Source organism: Numida meleagris, chromosome 2 (assembly GCF_002078875.1).
Source record: "Numida meleagris isolate 19003 breed g44 Domestic line chromosome 2, NumMel1.0, whole genome shotgun sequence".
NCBI classification, from domain to species: domain Eukaryota; kingdom Metazoa; phylum Chordata; class Aves; order Galliformes; family Numididae; genus Numida; species Numida meleagris.
This window is the reverse complement of record NC_034410.1, coordinates 109,516,018-109,536,615: the sequence shown is the minus strand read 5'-3', so window position 1 is coordinate 109,536,615 and position 20,598 is coordinate 109,516,018. Positions and strand designations below refer to the sequence as shown.

General features: G+C 39.2%; 1 protein-coding gene across 7 annotated transcripts in view; it reads left to right on the top strand.

The window, feature by feature from the left end:
• Window positions 1-20,598, top strand: part of LOC110393764 (transmembrane protein 68) — a 30,195-nt gene extending 9,597 nt beyond the window's left edge. For 4 of the 7 annotated variants that reach the window (XM_021387035.1, XM_021387030.1, XM_021387032.1 and 1 more), the window contains 5 exons: window positions 2,489-2,682; window positions 4,947-5,007; window positions 6,759-6,898; window positions 8,572-8,686; window positions 18,098-20,598. In XM_021387035.1, coding sequence (XP_021242710.1) covers window positions 2,489-2,682; window positions 4,947-5,007; window positions 6,759-6,898; window positions 8,572-8,676 — 500 coding nt within the window. In that variant the 3' untranslated portion in view covers window positions 8,677-8,686; window positions 18,098-20,598. Of the gene's footprint in view, window positions 1-2,488; window positions 2,683-4,946; window positions 5,008-6,758; window positions 6,899-8,571; window positions 8,687-16,917; window positions 17,175-18,097 lie in introns of those variants that run through there. The other 3 variants (XR_002435185.1, XR_002435184.1, XM_021387034.1) reach the window with 3 other exon arrangements.

Below are 20,598 nucleotides of genomic sequence, written 5' to 3'. Positions count from 1 at the left end.
CTGTTACATAGACAAGGTACTGTAAAATTTTTTGTGGCTTGTGTGCTAGATTGTTCTGCAGATACATATGCACAGTTACATGCAGTTGTGGAAGTTCGAATTTAGTGACCTGGATGATTCCTCTCTGTCTGTGTTGCTCAAGATTGTCTGCAGGAAACTGAGTGACTTCCTTGCTATCTTGAGATAGCTGATAGACCCTGTGTTACTGGAGCTAAGTTGCAGAAATTTATGTAATGCATAATTGTTTCAAGATAAGTATTTTAGTAGGTACTCTCTGAAGGATTTTCAGTCTTCTGTGAGAGGACAGTGTTGTGGGTGAATCGAAGCGTTCTAGTGCAAGGGGCGCTGTCTGGGCTGAGCTGCTGAATAAAACTAATTTTGGATTTCTTGGTGTTTGGAAAAATTACCTTACCTTGATGTTCTGGCTTTGTGTTTAGGATAATTTTTGTTGTTGAAAGTCGAAAAAACAGATTCCCGGTGACTTTCATGCTATAGGCAGGTACTGTCTTGGTGCTTTTTATCACTCTGTGAAGAGCCTTACTTTGGCATAGAGTGTTCTGGCTGTCTCTTCAGGGCCTTGAAGTTAATTCCTATCTCTCCTCTGCTCTACCTTGCCTCGTTCTGCTGTTGGAGCAGAAGCATTAATAGTAATATATGATTTGCTGGCTGAGCTACGAGATACAAAACTTTATATTCTACGCTGTACTAAAAGTCAAGGGGGAAATACAACTGAGAAACACTGTGGAGACTTGAAACCTCATCGCTGTTCTCTGTTACAAAATAAGATCTATATTCTGTTCGTATTGCTTTCCTATTTTTCTGACCTATGAACTGTACAGACTTGTAAGTTGTTACTCTTGTGACCCCTACCCCTCCTCTTCACTGTGAAAAGGAAAACTATTTTTGCAACTTCTGCTTCCTTGTAGTCTCTCATCAATACTCTTACTGTTACTGCTTTGTATCTCTCTTGAATGCACGGACAGAAAATAGATGAGTGACAAGCAGTTTTCTACCACCAGGTACATTTCAAAGAGCTTTAATGAGTTTGGGAATGTAAAACCTTGTAAAAATCAACTGTTCAAAATCCCAGAAGGAAAGCACCTGAGAGAAATTAAATCACTTGAGGAAAACTAGTTCAAGAGTCCTCTGTGCAGATGCTACTGGATGAGGTCTGCTGGTGTTACGGGTCATATGCGAGGCAGTTAAAACAAACTATGGGAGCTACAGCAGAGCTTGTGTTCTGGTACCATGCTTACAGATAAATGCTGACTGTGTATGGGTATAAACCATTACGTTATTTTCACACCACCTACAAAGACTAGTTTGAGATTGGAGTTTACGTAAGAATAGTGATATGCTGCCTCATGATCTCCTCCCTGAGTCCTTATTTTATGTGGTCAGTAAGACAAGACAGAACGTTGTCATCTTAACTATATTTGGACTCTTTTTCAGTATGTGTGTTTGTATAGATAACAAATGTGTGTTCATAGTAACAAATACTCATTTGCTAACCTGAGGGTAAAAAAACCTGATAATCTGCTTTCGAGAGTTAAACTTGGCTAGTTCAGTTCTGTACCTTTGTGGCTGATTGAGTCATGTCTGGCTCTGTGGGAAACTTGAAGAAAGAGAACTGCTCAGTGATCTGAAGTTCCCAAGTCAGTATGCAGTGTGCACAAATACTACATACATTTAAAATGTATTAATGTCAGTGAACGTGATTGGTTTCTTGCTAGTTCTTTTTCATTATACTAGTTATCTAAATTGAGCTAGTTGTCTTAATGTGTCCATCTGATAACTGTAAGCAATTTTTGATGTTCTGCTGCTCACTGAAGAGCAGGGTAAGTATGACACTTCACATTTGAGATATGAGGAGAGTACGCAAGTTTACGGTTCTGAATTTAGTAAATGAAAACTCTTCACCTGAGATGCATATGTGCAAATCAGACTCCCCAGATCCCTCTGTGTAGTGAAAGGCCACCTGGATGCTTACAGACTGAACTGAGGAGTCAATCCGTGCAGCGATCTGGAACAAAGAGAAAGCTGTGTTTCATTTGTCATTCTCCTCCTTGTGTGCTGAAGTTAACAAAAAAAACCAACCCCATAATTTGCTGATATTTTAATTTATTGGACTTTATTAGGACTGTGTCATGTTGCTTGAAAAGTAGAGCTTGGACAAGAAGAAGGTACACCAGAGAAGACTTAACAGCTCTGAATATGACATCCAGAACTTGCCTGTTTTTTTTTTTCTTCCACTTTATTACTGATTTTGAGGTAGCATTTGCCTTCACCATGACAGAAAACCTGAATTTTCAGCTTCTTAAACTGAAGTTTATAAGCAAAACTTTGTGTCAGTCCTTGTAGAAATATCTTTGATTTGGGGTATTAGGCTGTTAGGCAAGTTTTAGCCGCCGTCTTCTGTCTTGGGAATTTATGCTCAATGGTAGTATGAATTAACATCTTCTGTATTGATATTGATCTTACCCTGCAGGTTTAAAAATGTTTATTGAAGTACTTGGCGTTATGCATGGACCAAAAGAAGTATGTGTCAGTGCTCTGAAGAAAGGCTACCTGTTAGCTGTTTCTCCAGGTGGAGTTCGGGAAGCACTCTTTAGCGATGAAACATATTCTATTATGTGGGGTAATCGAAAGGGCTTTGCCCAGGTGGCCATTGATGCAAAAGTGGTAAGTATGATGTATCACAGAAGAGAAGCAAAAAATGCGAGATTCTTGATTCTTTCTTCTAGGGGAAACTTGATTATCAAATAATTGGTGTTAGATTGCTGACTAACATGAATACAACTTACTTGCTTTTGTAACTAAATTTCAAGACTTGTCCCTTTTGATAAGAAGGCTTTGGAGTCATCTAAGAATACTGTGGCTAAGAAATCCAGAATTTAAAAGAATAAGAGTTGAAATCGAGGACAGTTTGTAGATTACGAGCTCATTTTACACCTGCCTAGTCAGGGTTGTTACAGCTCAGCCTCTTACCAGAATGACTGGAAAGCAACCACGCATTGTATTTCTATTTCTCCTATTGTTGAAATAGGCTGTAAATCAGCAGACCTGCCTGTGCTGTTGTGCTAGAAGCACTGGCATTATGTACTGCATTGGTATTTTTGTGCTAGTGAGGGATCTTTAGGGCACACAGCAGCAGCAAGTGATGCTGCTCATTGGTATGAACCATTTCTCCTCAGTTCTGTCTAATATAAAGCATTGTCTGTGATCAGTAGGCAAGATTATTCGCATGGGACCAACTATGGAATGCACAAACACACACAATATTTGAACTGCAGCTATTTTAATAACACTTTTAGAGTATCTCTCATTCTGTATTTGTATTTGAAAGATGTTTGCGTATGTCTATAGATCTGCATATACCTAATTTGAAATGGTGTCACTCCACAAGTTTTATGTTTAAATACTGCCAAAGACAGAGTAGTTAAATCTCTGGATTTTACACCCAAGTAGAATACTGTTAAGACCTGATTTTAAATGGGTTTCACTTTTAATCAAGAGGAAAATAATACATTTTAAGCAGTATATTTTCAACAGATTTAGATTTTACTAATACATTATAATAGCAAATGAGGCCATACTTGCAATTCAACTGTGCTTGTACTGCTTATACTTATTTAACAGAATGCAAGTTCAGTTTCTGTCAACGGTTTATGGGCGTTTGGCCCGGTTCCGTGACAAATGGGATGGGGGACCCACAGACCCATGCCCTGAGACCATGACAGTTTCCTTTGTGCACTCATAAAGATCTTGCAGCTTCATTTTCCCCCCCACTTCCTAAAAGAGATGCGGAAGAATAGGTATAGTGTTGGAGGCAGGATTAAATTGATGGGGAAAAAAAAATCTGTATTTAGATAAAGAGGTTCTTTAAGTCACCTTTAATCACATGTACAGCTATTAGTGAAAAGAAAAATATGCCTGAACATTAGTACTGGGACCTTCAACTTCCTCAGATTGTCTCATTTCAGCGGTTTGCTTGCCAGAAATATTGTCATCTAAACCAACTTTTACAAGTTCAAAAATCCACTTCTGTGTCAAAAGTAAGATGTTCCAAAGATTATAGTTCTGGAATAAGGAATTTGCTTACCATTGATTACCGTTTCGTTTAGGCAGCTGCACTTCTTTAATTCTCTATAGTTGCATTGGATTACTTACAGGCTTCTTTTTTTTTTTTTTTTAAAAACACCTTGAAGCCTTTATGAAATGTCTCATTTCTGTATGTTATTTTTAAAGTTTGAAAGAGTATGGATACGTGAAAACTTTAACATTCTTTCAGTGTTTTGATCATTTGTTATAAATTGATCTTAAAAAAATAAAATCATGTAGTAGAACCTTCCCCCTCACTTTGTTCTTGCAAATCTTGACAGCTGTTTGCAAGTTCAAAAAACAGTAATAAAAGCTTGAAATATTAACACTGTTCCAAACATTCATCAGCAGAAATGAATCATGGGCCTGTACTGAATATGGTGCATCATGTGCAAAGCAATAGTCAACACAGTAGAGATGAATCACACAAGTTTAGGGGCCCAGTCCTGTGAATTCTTTAAGCATAACTACAACTAATACCCCTGATAACTACAAATAGTAACCCTAATAATAACCCGAATAACTACCCTCAGCAAGACATTTAACCACTGGATTCACAAATGTGCAAGTTCTTTGAGACAAGAGGAGGCTTAAATGCTCCATAGGTTCTGAAATCCTGTACTGCCGTAAGAAAATGGACTTGCTGAAACCTCACAGTGTTCTCCAGGCTGAAACCTCATGGCAGAAGGTGGCAGAAGGACTTAATGAATCCTTGTTTTGCTCTCTGTATGTCCTTGTCTGACAAACACTTTTGAAATTAATCTCTGTGTTGGATTTAAGTGAGGTAGCAGCTTTTTAGATAGTGTTATCTTCATTAAATTCTTAATATGTTTTTTCCCTCCTAGCCCATCATTCCTATGTTTACACAAAATGTTCGAGAAGGCATTAGGACATTAGGAGGAATAAGTAAGATATTTTATATACTTTCTTGTAGTTTATTTTTCCATATGCCTATCTTTGTAGAAATAATCCCATATAGATTTGAGAATTGACAAAGCCTTATTTCTTGAGGTTTACTTGCCAATGCAACTCAGAGACATGAGCAAGATTTAGTATCAGCATTAAATGTGGTATTAGCTCATCTCAGTTGCTCTCATCATGACAATGTGCCTTCATAAAGTAGCAGAAGTAAGGAAAAAAGTAGCTAGAAGAAGGCAGATAGGTTTAGAATATTGTTTTGCTCTGCTTGTAACTGCTAGACTGACTCTAGGTTTTCTGCTGTTAAGAAGCAAAGGTTTGAAGATGACAGTTCCTTTAAATAACAACTTAAAGCATTGTGCTTACACTTAGATTTCAAACACTGAGGTTTGTAGTTGTTATACAGTGCAGCACTAAATCTAGTTTTGCACAAACTTGTGTTTGCTTGCTCTCTCCTCATCTTTTTTGAGAGTTCTGGTACACTACCAGATGGGTATATGTCTGAAGAGCCCACCTCTGGGACGATTGTGTCTGCATCTCTGCTGATAGTGCTAGCTCTTCCCTTGCCTCCGTGCTATTTGTGTGTGTGTGTGTGTGTGTATCCTCCAACTTGCTGCTATCAGAGCCTGCAGAGTCTCCTCCAGACAGCACGTTCTGTTTCAAATTATGACATCATTTTCATCAAAGCTCTGCAGGACAAAGCAGTTCCATTTCTCGTCCTATCTAATTAGAAGCTATGTGCTGGATGGAGAAAGCCCAGACATCAAATGTAGGCATGCAGGATGATTCGCACATTCTTTAGGATGTTCTACAAAAATTAACAGCATTGTTACTGTTTTCAGGAGAATCTTCCCAAACTGGAAGAGGCTTAAGCCAGAAAGATAGATGGTACTTTTATTCTATAGCAGAGGTGCCAAAAGAATTTAATTCTGTTGATTGCTGGAGACATTACTCTGATGTCAATAGTTTTGGAATATTCTTTGTTCTTTTAGTTTCAATACAGAATAATTGACATTTCAGTCACTAAGATTTTTTTTTAATATAAGAGAAAATTAGCACCCTTTTTGCAAGAGTGCTGTTCTGGTAGCATTTGGGATAGATGCTTAGAAAGTGACATGAGGAAGGACTGCCCTCATAAAACTGATGGAGGTATCAGTTGTTCTTCTGTTTGTTTGTTTTCTTTTCCTCTTTGTATAGTGTTTCACTGTAACCAGTGTATGATCTCAAAGAGCACTTCAGTATTTAGCACAACTGCCTTTTTGGTACATCAGACTTTCTGATCCTTCAGACCTCAGTGGGACTGAACAAAACAGTCTTGAACAGTTTAGTGGGCTAACCTGTAAAGTTAGCTAAATGGTAACCCATATTGGGTGGTATTCCCAGCTGCTTCCCTATAGAGCTACTGAATTTTCCTCTGCTTTGATCTCTCTGCAGTCACTCTCTGGGGGAGATGTTTCACACTAAGTGAGTTTGGAAGCAAGTCTTATGTTGGTGTTTAATGCAGCCTTTGGGAAATGAAAGCCAAGAGTAGAACAGTACTTGAGATGACATGCTTGAGAATCTGGGTCATGGGCTGGATTACTCAACAAGCCAGTTTCAGTTTTAAAACATGATGGGGGGGAAAAGAAGAAATTGCAGAGTAATCTCAGTCTCTCTCTTTCCCCTTCCTTCCCTTTATTTCTCCCATCCTCCTTTTGTTCTCTTTTCCTCCCCTCCTCCCTATTTTTTTTCAACCTTAGAAATACTTAGGAAACTGTATGAACGTATTAGATTGCCAGTAGTTCCTATGTATGGCTGGTTTCCAGTCAAGCTTCGTACATTTATTGGAGAACCCATTCCATATGATCCAAACATAACTGCTGAGGAACTGACTGCAAAGGTAAGACAGACATACATGTAAATATGTATTTTAAATTTTGGCTGTTCTGATAGAAAACACTAAAGTATTCTTGTCAAGGTAATGATTTCTTCCATGGAGGTAGTTGAAGAAGTTGATGGAATCATGCTAAACTTTGGACTTGCTTAACTTTCAATGCCCCTCTAAAGTGCTGTCTCTTATTACTACACCTTGCAAATGTTCTTGGCCTTTTAATGTCAGTCCTGTATTCTGTATGTGCTCCAAGAAATAACTTGCTTTAAAGACTAGGGAAGTTTAGTCATCTAAGACTACTCTGCTCTGGCTTAAAAAAAAAAAAAGTCATGAGCAGTTCACTCAGGAAAGGTGTTCCAGATCACTTAAAAAGTTACCAATGAAGTCTTTCAAATATAGCACATCTGTGGCCACAGACTTGAAATTCCATAAAAACATAAACACAATAAAAGCCATGTAATTTCATGGTTTTGTACAGTCTATTTCGATTTCTGTTTCCTCCAATTTCTCTCTCAACAAATTTATTATAGAATGTTCACTTTCTTCAGATTTAGGTGGTTTGTAGAGAGAGTTGTCAGGTCCTCATATTCACTGAGCTTATGAATGGATTTCACAGTGCAGAGATACAAGTCAGGTAAGAGTGGGTGCAGAGCAGTCAGATTGAAGTGGCCAAAACAGCCATGTTTGAAAGCTTCACAGAGGGTCACTTTTAGCATTCTGAAAACTTCACCTGAGAGAAAGGGATTTCTGTTTTTGACCAGGCAAGTATCAGTTCAGTTTTCTGTCATCACCTGCTTATCCTCTGATTAGATCTCTGCAAAATGAAATCTTTGAATGTTAGCCTGCATTGTCTTGTGCCATGTTTGTGGACAACGGAGCCTGTCAGAGGAGTGTTGGTTTGCAGGAGGAAGGTGTTTGAATCATTTTCAGCCATGCTTTAGAGTCTTACTTTTGAACTTGTACCAAGGATCACTTTTCTCCTTGTTGAATGCTGGTTTTCCAAAGCAAGTAGGTCTCTGTTCTGTCTCTGGCCTTAAGAGTTTAACGGTCTGCGTTAAACTAGCATTACCTCACCCTAAGGTAACTTATTGCTCTGTTTTTCAGTGTTCCCCACAGAGCTATTATGTAACAGAGTGGTTGCCATTAACTTCTTGGCCTGCTACATTTTTGAGCAACAGTACTGTTAATATGCAGTATTTTAGGTGTGATCTAAGCACGCTTTACTTGACCAGCTCCTTTAGGGAACTTAGGTGCAGCCAAAACACAGTCATGTTTACAGTGCTGCTTCTGAGTTAGTGCAGAAGCAAAGTTCTTACATACCAAAAGGCTACTACTGATGCAAACCTGGGCATAGACAGAAGTTTCAGGGTTGCAGTAGTATACAGGTACTGACATGCTTTATAAATCTAGGTCTCTTCGGTAGTTCACTTCATCATCATTTTACTATTGCGTATCACTAATAGAGCTTGTGAACACAGCTACCAGAGATAAAAGTTACTTGTTTTCTGGTTTGTTTCCTAGCAGTGATCCCACAGACACCACGTGGGCTGAAATAACACTGAAAAACAGTGTTGTCTACTTGCAGAAGTTCTCCATTATTTGAAAAGATGAAAAGAACCTGGAAATTATGTTTATGTGTGAACAACATAAAGATGACCCCAAACTTTTCTCTTTCCTTGCAGACAAAAGCAGCACTCCAGGCTTTAATAGCCAAACATCAGAAGATACCAGGAAATATACTAAGAGCTTTAATGGAACGATTTCAAACACGACAGAAAGAAGACTAAGGTCTTCTGAGTAAGCTATTATTTAGTTATGATATTCTTAAAGTTATATTAATAACTTATTAATTCTTCCAATAATAGTTTTTAAATACTGTCCTAATGATGCTGTTGTATATTTTAAAATATGAAACACTTTCCCCTGTCCAGTATCAGGCTTGGGAATGGAAACTTTAAGTAATTCCTAATGGGGTAAAACTTGACAAATGCATTCTTACATGGAAGATGTTTATGCAAAAATGACGCTGCAAGTCTTTATATGTTCAGTTTCTTGTCTTTCTTTTTTCTTTCCATTTCTTTTCTTCCCCCCCCCCCTCCCCCCAGTTTCATAGTTGCTGCTTAACCTGGATGTTAGATCCACTATAGAGCTAAAGTCTCACTGTTTTAATCATTACCACCTCAACTAGCTTTTGTAGGCCAGGTTAACTCTATAGCTGTTCGCATCAGTGAAAACTTTCTTTAGGTTGTTACTTCCATGCTTCAAAAATCTGTTGCTGATGGGAGCAGTTGACTTTGAGTGGCCTGCAGGACCACTAGCTATGCCTGTAAAACCTGAGGTGGAAAATGTTCCGTTTTATTAGGTTTGCTCAGAAAGTGTTTGCATGAATAGAGAGTGAAAGAACTGCAGAGAACTAAGCAGATTTGTTACAGAAACTACTCTGGTGTAGAGTGAATCACAGCCCTACAGGTTGGCCGCTATTTCAAGCTGATCCATAATAGATATTTACCCTCAAGTATAGTGTGCTCAGTGAATGAATACTCAGTGATTCTAAATCTGCAGGTTCTCCTTTGAACAAATGAACCAAGCACTTACTTACACTTTAAGAAATGGAAATGAGATTAGTATTTAGTAACACAAGCTCAGAATGCTTTCTTGTAAAGGAAATTAAAAATGAATACAGTGCTCCTTTAGAAAGTGATAGTTCTTTTGAAAAACAGGGTGCATATATATATAATATATATGTAAACTGTTAAACCTCCATATTTTTCAAACATAGTTTTTATGTAAGCTACTAAATCAGACTTGAGAGGGAAACTGTACTTTAAGTAAAAACAACTGAATTGAACAAGAAGGAGTTGTAGAATTGGGCTTTTGTGCACTTAGAGTAAATTACATTTTTTTCATGAACTAAAACCTACATTTTTGCTGTCCAGATTTAAAAAAAAAAAAATTACAAGTTTGATTAGCAGCAATCTTAATCTACAGTCCTTAAATTACTATCTGAAAACTCTTTATTTCTGAGACAAGGACAAATTCTTTAAGGAAAGCCAAGAAAGGTTTTTCTTTTATTATGTGGTCTCTTTTCAGTAGTGTGTGTTTTGTTCTTTTTTTAAGAAAAAGTCAGAACCCAGGAGCTTTCTTTAAAAGAGCAGTTTTATTCAAATGAGCATCCGTTCCCCTAAACACTTGAGCACATGCTCTGGTTTATGTTCCTTAAACTGAAAATCGGTGGGATTACATAACTGCATGTGGATGATAGCGTACATTAGAATAATATCACCGTATGAAGTGATATTATTAGAGTCTATGGTTTGAAAAATCCCAAAAGATTACTTGTTTTATAATGCTACTTGATATAAAAAGCCTTTTTTGTGGTGTTAAATTAAGTTTTTTAAAGCTTGGATGAGAGTCATGTTATGTTAAAGCAAACGCCCATTCCGAAGCTGTAAAAATGATTTAGATTTTATTTAAGGGCAAGATTCTCCTTCAACTTTAAAGGATTTATTTCAAAACCATAGTGTTAACGCAGTGTATCATTAAAACTGATAATGCCAAGACACTGCATTGGAGTGCGACATAGGTATGACTTTGTTTTTAATGTCTGTCTTGAGGAAAATATAAATCAGCCGATGTGGTGAAATTCTCCAAGCCAGCTGAACAAAATTAAACACTGAGGTTGTGTGTATGTAAAAGAAAACCCAGTCAAAAATATTCCAGTATGAATGAATGTAGCTTTTGTGATAAGAGACTTTGTAAAAACTTATTTTGCTAAATGTTGGATATTTGATGCATTTTTTGTCCATTAAGTATTGAAAGATGAGTATGACAAATGAAGGACAGTATTGGTACTCTTTAAGTGTTCATATTTGTATAGGCCTTTCATATTTTTTTCTATATATAAAATTGTATAGAAGACACCTTTCAAATAAAATTGACAGTTGGAACAGGCTCTGAGGTTTTATTTTGTGTTTGAACTCAACAAAATTATTTGTGGCCTGCACTGTTGAACCTTGAGTGGCTTTGAGGTATTTGTAATATCCTTGGAAAGCTCTTCCTGCTTAGTGTCTGAATAATGGTGGAAGGATCCGAGCCCACGAAGGAATAAATTACAGGAGAAGTAATTCACGCAACAGTGGAAAATGGGACAAAAGTCACATAAGGAATAAGGTCTAAGTTCTAATAGTTGTACTCAATTCTGCAGGAGGCCTATAAGAGGCACTACAATACCACTGTGGTTACATTTAAGATTCCATGATAGAAAGTAAGTCATAAATACTAATACGATTTATTTGTATGTATTGAGTGTTTAAATGATTATCTATGCTTTTTCATTGAAAAAGGCAGGGCAGATCTGTAGACTCGTACAAATAAGATTAGAGTCCTTTTAGCTGATTTGGTTTACTGTGTGTTAGGCAGAAGTATTTAAAAGAAATTTTTGAAGCATTAGACTAGACCACTAATTATGATTAGCCTTTGGATAGGCTGAAGACTTTCCAGGTTTCTCCGTGGAAACAGCACAACCAGGATGTGCATTTTTAGATTGTTTGGAAGTGGAGATGGAATGACTGTGGTACTGATAGGTATTTGTCATTACTTCTCAGCGAGATAACAAACCTCCTACTGGCCAGTTTACTGTCCTGTTGTGTAATAGCAGAGCTCAGCCTGAACATCTATTATTAGGATGATTTCCTATGAAATTAATCGCTGCAAATGCAACCTAGAGCACTTAATCAGCGTTGTCAAAACAGTTGTGTGGTTCGTCTTGTATTGGATTTTCTGTACAAGTATACCATTATGTTGCTTCATCTTATTACACTTGGAAGAGAAAGATACAACTATGGTGACTCTTAAATCAGCTCTGCAGTGCTTAATCCCTATTAAGTCTGTCATAGACACTAACTTGGCTTTTTTGTATGTTATTTTTGCACCAAAAAAAAAGAGTATAAAAAGTAACTGTGCATGGAATTGCTGTTTGAGCATTATCATGGAAAACACAGAGTAAGAAAGGTAATCTAAACATTTCTGCTACAACTTCATGAAGCTGTCTGATGTCACTTATTTTCTTAGTTCCGTTGACTTTGTGTCTGCAAAGGTCTTTGACAATACAGATCAACGATGCTAGTACTTCTTAAACTTTTTTTAATTCATAAAATGAATGGTAGTCTCAAAGCAAATTAGTCTTCTCATCATGAGTTATTTGCTGTATTTGCTTGTCTGCTTTTATTGAGTAATTTTGTTTTGCACAGACTACTAGTACCTTGACTTCTGGTCGCTACATCCATTGAGTTCACATCACATGTTCCTTCCTAAAACCTCCTTCAATTGTTGTAGCGATCTCTCCATGTCAGAAAATTGATCAATTGAAAAATGTAATAGACTTTCAAATTGTAGCGTGTATTTTTTTTTTTAAACAGAGTTATTTATGTTTTGTCTCCCTTGTGTGTGTGAAACATTTCAAGTAGTTGGGATGCCATTTGGAATTAACATCAGGCTGCACATACAAGGTAAAGGCAGTATGCTTCTCCCCTTCTGTGAAGCTGAATCAGCTGTTACAGAGCAGAACTTATTCTATCAGGCCTTGTGTTACAGCCACCACGTCTAAACAAGACCACTTAATTCCATTTACGTATTTCTGTCTAACACACGCAGTAAACAGAAATTGAGTCCTGTTGCAGATATGCCTGCTCTTCATGTATCCTAGACTGGATTTTTTTTTTTTTTTGCTAATGTTGGTTTCATGTGTTTGGGTCTTTGCTGTACTCAGAGCAGCTCCAGGCTTCCTTCAGTTATTACTTATGCAGGAACAAAAATATAGAACCCAATAAGCATTTGTTAGTTCTCTTTTTGATCTATTTGAAGCCTACCAAAGATACCTAGAAGTGTTTCTGTTACAACCTTTTGTGATGGAGCTGCCAGCTCTCCAGGTGCTTCTTTAATGGTCAGGTTTCATTACTGTATGGAAAACTACTCTTCTAATGGATCCACCAAAACTTAAAAGTGCTGTGTCCCTTCTGAAATGAATTAGTTTTCTCTTGTCTATTGTAGTTTGCATTGATTTTCTAAGGTAGCTAGCACAGCAGTCAAAGGCTTGCTTGGATGATTTTTTTTCCTTTGGCTGTAGATTTCCACATTCCAGACAAACTTTTTGGCATGCTGATCTTGCTTTGTGAACAAGCTTGAGGGAAGAGGCTTCCTGTAACTTGGCCCACTCTCTGAAGGCAATAATGAAAAATACAAAACAAGACCCACAAATGAAACAATCATACCCTGACCCCAAACTAATTTTGGAATGCTAATTCTGGACAATCTTGAGTCACATTTTATAGAAATAAAACTGCCTGGCCCTTTTTAATCCTTGCAAAGACCTGCCCCTGGCAGCTCTGGTGCTTCCAGGGCCAAACTTAACCATCTGAGTTGAGCAGTGGTGTGGAACTTTTGAATGAAGAATTCTCAGGAAGTGTTCAGCAGCTCTGAGGGCCTTTTGGGAGCGTACTAAAAACCAATGAACTAGATGGAACTAGTGGAATTAGATTCTCCTAAGAGCAAAGCCTACAAGGGAAGCCTGCTGACAATTAAAAAAGCTTTATATAGAGAGCCTCTGGTACTTTCTGTCATACATATGGTATCTACAAATACCATTTCTGGGAGGTGATACAGTTTCCACATGGCAGCTATGATAGATGGAACTGACAAATGCTCTTACACTGTGCAAGTTATTCAACCCCTGTGGTGGAGCATTTGAGTTGTATGCAGACCTGAAGTTGCGCTGCTTTCACCAGTTTTAACTTATTTTGGTTATTCCATGCCCAGTGCCTCATTACTTCAGCTTTGCAGAGCTTTCCTTGTGACTCTGGATGTATGGTTTGGTAAACATTTAAAATTGGAAGTTTGCTTTTGTTGCTGTCTACAGAAAGGTAAGGAGATCTCAGCATGTAGGCAGCTAAGCACCCACCAGTGCCCAGAACACGTAACAGAACAGTGGGAGTAGAGAGATGACCTAAAAGGGCAGACAGAAAATCTCAGCCAATGCAGTGCATTAATCTCTCTCTTTTTTTTTTTTTCCCCCAATGTCTTGCCTCTTAACTTCTTCTGACCATTAGTGGCTACAGGACTAGATACTAGTTAATCTTATTGCTTACCCAGCACCATGTCTATGTTTGTGTGTGTGTGATCCCATTTCTTCTCTATAAACAGGAACTTGGAACTTACTTCAGCTGCTGTTGCAAGACAAATAGCAGACTGTTATTATTTGATCTACCTGCTGCTTTGAGAATGTCAAGATGATACCTTTCATGCTTTCTTTGTCATTATTATGCTTAATTGTTTTTTATCAGCTTGTGGACTAAGTAGTTTCTGTAGATGTGCTGATTTCTAATAGAACTTCTCTTCAAACCAGGCAGCAAAACATGGGCTGTACCGTGACAGCAAGCAAATAAGTGGTTCCTAGAGCCCAAGCTTCTGTAGTTCATGCAGATTTCCTACAGCATAGGAGCTAATTGTAGAGGAATGGTTTTTTTTTTTTTTTTTTAATCAGTTGGGAGTTACACCTCTGGAGGATTTGGCACCATTTCCAATGTCTAAAATGAACAGCATCACGTTAGCAGTGTGCTCGCATTCACACAAATAAGGCCTGGAATACTCAGGATGCAAAGCAGCATTGCCCATTGCCCCTTCAACAAATACTTGCAATGCTGATTTTCCTGAGCTCCAGAGTAACACACAGAGGAACAGCAGGTTTGACAGTGGAGGAAACACACGTACTCAAATATAAGGGATTGTGGAGTACCAATTTCACCCAGAGAGTGGGACTTCCTTAAATATGCCGATACTCTTTCTGGGGTTGTTCTTTGGAAGGAGTTTTGTCTCCTTGGCAAACTGTCCTGTTTCACCAGTCGCTCGTGCTTTCCAGGCAGCATGCCAAGCAAGAGATAGCAGAGAGGACATGAAGAAGGAAACCATACAAACTTGTAGTAGCAGCCTTTTGAGACAAGATGAGGATGTGCTACCTCAAATTCAATCAGATTTGATAATAAATTACGAGCAACAGCTCCGGTTTTGCAACTGGGGAGAGCAGAAGATATTTGGCTGAACATCAGTAGGCTGCATCAAGAGAAGGTGGAAGTGATTCATCCCAATGTAAATGCCCTGCTGCTAGGGTGGAGTGAAATCAATTTGAAGAGGTTCAGTGGGTGGTGGCAGCTTGTTGAAATAAATAAATCAAATGAAGAGGACATGACTGTTTCCAGGTAATTCATGTGCTGGCAATCGAAGTTTCCCTTCCTGAGATCCCATACTGCTCTGTGCACGTGCTGAATTCACCTTTCATTGCAGCGGAAAAAGCTGAAAGTTGATTTCTCCCAGCAATCCTCTGGCCTTGCAAGAGCCCATGAGAAATGGAAACTTGATCCAGCAGAGGGTGCTGAGTTATTTTTCTTTGCTTTTTGTCCTTTCATTTTTGTTCTTACAACTTGCTCCTTTGCTTAGTAAGCAGTGTTGCCCCTCACCAATTTCTGCTGCCCCCAGCACTGAAATGTATTAATATTCAGTAATATTTCTGAATTTTGAAAAGCTGTAAAGTGCAAGATGGCTCAGTGTTGCTCAGATACTGCAGTTGTTCCTGTTTTCAAGATTAAAAAAAAACTTGTTTTATATGCCCAATCTGCAGAGTCCTTTGCCTTGTGGATGCTTGTTTCACACTTGACAATACAGAAGCAGTAACTGTTAGCACGGAATAAAAACCAATTGCATTGGCTTTGCAGGTATCTAAGGGCAAACAAAGGAAGGATCTTTGCATAGGAGGGTTACAGTGTGAACATTTTGGCTTTTTTTTGGCTTTTTTTTTTTCCCTTGGGCATATTGGCTGAAAGTTTGCAGCCATTGTCTCTGATGTCAGAAACAATGAGGGCATGAGAATTTAAAAGCATCGCTGCCTTGGCGTGAATGGAAAACAACACTGCTGAAGCAGAGGTTATTCCTCTGAATACTTCAGCTGAGCTTCTCTGGTCTTTAATACCAAATCCTGTGTTTGCATCCTGACGGGGTGCAGGAGGAGCTCCGGTCAGGGCTGCGTACCAGTTAGAACAGCAGTGATGTGAATTGGCACATAGAGAGCAAGCTATTCACACAGCCTGATGTGGACTGAAAAAGCCAGCATGAGAGGGGCCTTTGTTGCAGATTCTACTTGAAAACTGGACGTTTGGAGCCTGGAAAGAACCAGGAGACAGCACACTGCCTGTCCATGCATAGGCAGCAGCTGGTGGTGTCCAGCTCCATTTCTCACTTTCCCCTTCATGCCAGACGGGCTGCGTGTCTCCTCTCTGGCTCTCCCTTCTCCTTCTGCATGACCTGACCTCTGGGCACTGTGTCTTTGCGTATTTGTCCCTAAATCGGGCAATTGTAAGAGAAATAACAAAGAGATCTTGAAACCAGAAGCTTCTCTCTTTCTTCCTGCTGCACCAGGTGCCGGGTAAAGTAAACAAGTAAATCATCTATCAAGAGATCTGGCTTCCTGCGTGAATTCAGATGGCACCTCTTCAGATCTGCTTTTGAATCGAGATAGTAGATAATGCAGAGCAAATTATTGCTTCTGATAGCTCAAGTTTCAGAGAAATGTCAGATGAATTCTTCAAGGCAAACTGTAATGAACACAAGGCTTTTATGTTCTTCCAAGATTTTTTGTTTTTCTCTAAGGCTGCCCTGTTTTTTCTTCTTCATCCCTTAGGAAATAGGAGAGCTATGATCTCAAAATATGTTGCATGTGTGCACAGAAGAAAAAGTACTCCAAAGGATAAAAGTGCTACCGAACACTTCCCTTCCTACTTCAATTCTGCTTCAGGCAGAAATAGAAAGAGTGTATTATCTCTGTGCACAGGAAGAAGCATCCTGTGGCATAGAATGCTGGTGAAATGAATTATCTAGGCAAGAAAAGTTAATTAAAGAAGAAGTTTTGTGAGATCTGTATTCTAAACAATATTAAAATAAGTTGAAGTTCAAATTTCTCATGTCCCACTTGTATTCTCTGCCAGGGGAATGACATACTGGATTGGAAATGTTTTGCAGTGACTTCTCAGCTATAGCTCAGGGAGAGGTGTGTCATACCAGATCATCAGCCCATTTCACTGTATAAACCAAGACACACACTGGTGTGGACTGCTTCAGACCATGAGTAAACACCCACAGCACAACGTGTCTTCATGCAGTTCCATAGGGTTGTGCGGCAGATGATGAATGCAGATCATCACCAATGCCCATGTGCTGAGCAGGAGACACAAGAAACTTTCAGGTGGGCAGAAACCACAGGTGACACCATGTAGGTGATTGGGTAGCTGGATGGGACAGCAGCAGATGCTGTCCTTTTGGCTCGCTGCTTTCCAGACCACATTGTAAGTTCTTAACACGACGGAGAGGAAAAGCAGGCAGTGTGTGAGAGGTCCAACTGAGCTCTGAAAATGAATCTGGAGGACAGCACTCTGTGTATCTTTCCAAGAACCTTTCTCATTCAATTGCATATTTTGTGAAGCTGTCTGATTCTAGTAATCCCTGCAGGAAAACCAAAGATGGAAGTTTTGCTCTGTAATTCTTTCTGTAACAAAGCCTCATGGAGGTGTTCTACAGGCAAGATAAATTACTTTATCTGCTAGAGTAATGTGCCACTTCATTGAAATCCTGTCCCATTAGGGTGCTGAAGAAGATACTATTACAGAAATGTGGGGAATGCATCACCCAGCCTCATGTTTTACCAGCACAGAATTATAGATTGGGATTAGGTGGTGAGTCCAAACAAAAAACTACTAACAGTGGATAAATGGAATTGGATAGCTCTAACTTTAAAGATTGGATACATCAGATATTAAAGTAAAAGCCTATCTAGAGGCTAAGCTTGACTAATTAGCTACAAGTCACACACAGGAGTTCGTGTCCCTTTGAAGAAAGACAGGACCATAAGGCACATTTATTCCTAATTACCAGTGCTGTCATGCCTGCTGCTGGCTGGGACAGAGCTGCAGCTTCTTGGTGAGCGCTAGGGCTTCAAACAGGAGGCAAACCAGCCCATTCCCTCCATCATGGCACAACACTGAGCTTAAACTTCAGCCTCGTTTTTCCCTTACAAGCTCATGAGACACTGTTCTGTGTGCACTGCTCACATGATATTTCCTCATTTTTAATATATATTTTTAAATGCTATTATTTTATTTCATTTTTTAGATATGACGATATGGGCTAAGTGAAGTGGCATATCAAAGTCAAAGAATTTGCATGTCAGCACAATGGACCCTGGGATGAAGCTGGAGGCAAGCGGTGACCCAGGGTATCTACTACAGCACTCTCAGCAGCCAGAGGAGCTGATCTGTGGACAAGTTTCCTGCTGCTATCAGGACATTGGTAGGACACTCTTGAGGACACGAGACCTCTGGCCAAATGCCGCATGGGCACAAGGTAACCTCATAGCTCCTCTCCCACTGTTGCGCTGGCACGGAGGGCTGGAATCAGAGTCATCGTGAGAAGGTGACAGCGTTTGAAATGAAGACTCAGATGTAACAGATGGCAAGCACAGCCCCAAGCAAAAGCAGATCCCCAAAGGAAAGCACAAAAACAAATAACAAACAGGCCTTTAAAGTAAATGAACAAACAAACAAAAAGAGAAAGCCTTAAAGGGAAATTCGTGGAAAAGTTACAAAATCACCAGAGAAAAAAAAAAGATGGGTAGGAACAAATGTGCAATAAGGAAGGTGTGCTTTGCTTAATGCTGCCCACTCCATCTGAAGGAGCCTCCAGATGTTCCCTGTTACTCTCATGTGACTGCAAGTTGGGAAATAGCTGGTGTGCTGCGAAGTGAGTAAATCAACGCTGTGTTCTAGGCAGCCGCTGGTATCAGGGGAACAGCAGAATTTCTTATTTGGTAGAATTTGCTTTAGAGCAAGTTTCACAGAATTAGCTCGTCACTCATGACAACACCTTTTACAGGGAGATGTGAGTTGTATCCTTGGGAAAAAAGCAGCTGGAGGATGCAGCAGTCAAAGCTTGTTTTTCCAAAAGCATCCTCTAATCCCACTGAACACTGAGACACTGTGAGTATTCAGTCTGAAAAACGTCGCGTTTTCCAGAGCTGCTGAGCATTGCTGGGTCCCATCTGAGAGCGCTGGAACTGCAGGCCCTGACCACCCTCCAGAACGATACCAGGGCAAGCTCTAGCTGAACCACACATTTCCTGCAGACATCATTGCCCATTGACTTTTTGTTGCTGATTGCAGGTGGAAACGAGCGTCCCTGCTGAGCAAGTTGCAAGCCCAGAGCCTCAATGACAGTCTAAGTCAGAGATAAATGGAGATAACCAACAGGAAAGGCGGATGCTTCTGGCACCACGCCCGTGCTCAGGCGACTTTCCCCTTTTTTATTGAGACTTTTTTTTTTGTGGCAGTGGAATTGATCAAATTCCAAATCTGTATTAACTTTACAGACACAAAAAAATTAAAATCTGTATAAGGTTGACTTGCTTAAAACTTTGAGATCACTTGGAGAATTGCAGGAGTTCACACATGAGTAATAATCCACTCGCTCAGTTTCCTTATTTATAATAGTCGAGTACATAAGCATATCCTTCCATGTTTTGGGACATCATCATTGATCTTGCCCTCTCTAAGCAGATCTGCTTGGTTAACAGTGCAAGTCCTGTGAGCACGTATGGCAGTAACACAACAGTTGGTAACACTGTGTTTATTGGTGTGCTCAGGGCGGTACAGATTATGCTCACAGCACTTAATTAGAACCCGACTGAAAAGAAATAGCTTGGTTGCTGGAAGACCCACTAGGAAAGAGTCTTCAGTTTTGTATGTAGTTTCCTATGAATGAGAAATCTTTCAGTTTTGGAAAAATCGAGTGCTTAAGAACAAGTGCAAAGTCTACGATATGCATGAGCTGGTATGCCTGACCATGGGTCTGAAGTGCTGCCACAGCAAACAGATTACAATATAAGCACTTTCCCACTTTCCTGCCTCACTTCTGTAGCACAGAGTTTACTGAACAAATGTGTTTTATAACGGTGAGAAGAACTTTCTGTCTCTGGTCGGCCTTTCCAAGATTCCCATTGCAGTGGTAGGAAGATACAGCTCCTTCCCATACAAACAGCTCTCTGTGTACTTTATGAGCTATGTTAACTGCTCATATGAACTAAGTAGGAGAAAAAAAACATATTTGGATAATTTTGCCAAGGCACTTGAGACTTTTATTACAAGGTCTCTATATTTAGTTTTTCAGCATGTTTTTCTACAAGAACCATAGCAATTTCTCTCTTTTTTTTCTTTTTTAAGTCAGAAGAGGTGAGAACTGCTCTGAATAAGCACTGTTCATGCAGCCTGTAAAAATTTCTCCATTTCTTTCCTTTGTTAACAGTCTATTTAAATTGTCTGCTATCTTTGTTTAGCTTAAGAAGAAACTGCTTAGCTTCTTACATGTCAAAAACTTACATTAAAAGCATCCTGGAGAAGGCTTTTGCTCCAGTGGTTAATAATTTGCCTAAAAAATATGTCAAGTAAATCCCTTTTACCCAGGGTATGTAGTCCCGTGCCATGGCAGCTACCCACCCACTCTACCTCACAAATTATAAACTTACGGTGTGTCATCAAATGATTTTCCAGTGCTCAAGATTGTGGCTTTGATGTCTTCTGCATCTGATTGACATGATCTGTTAAGAAAGTTATTTATGAGCA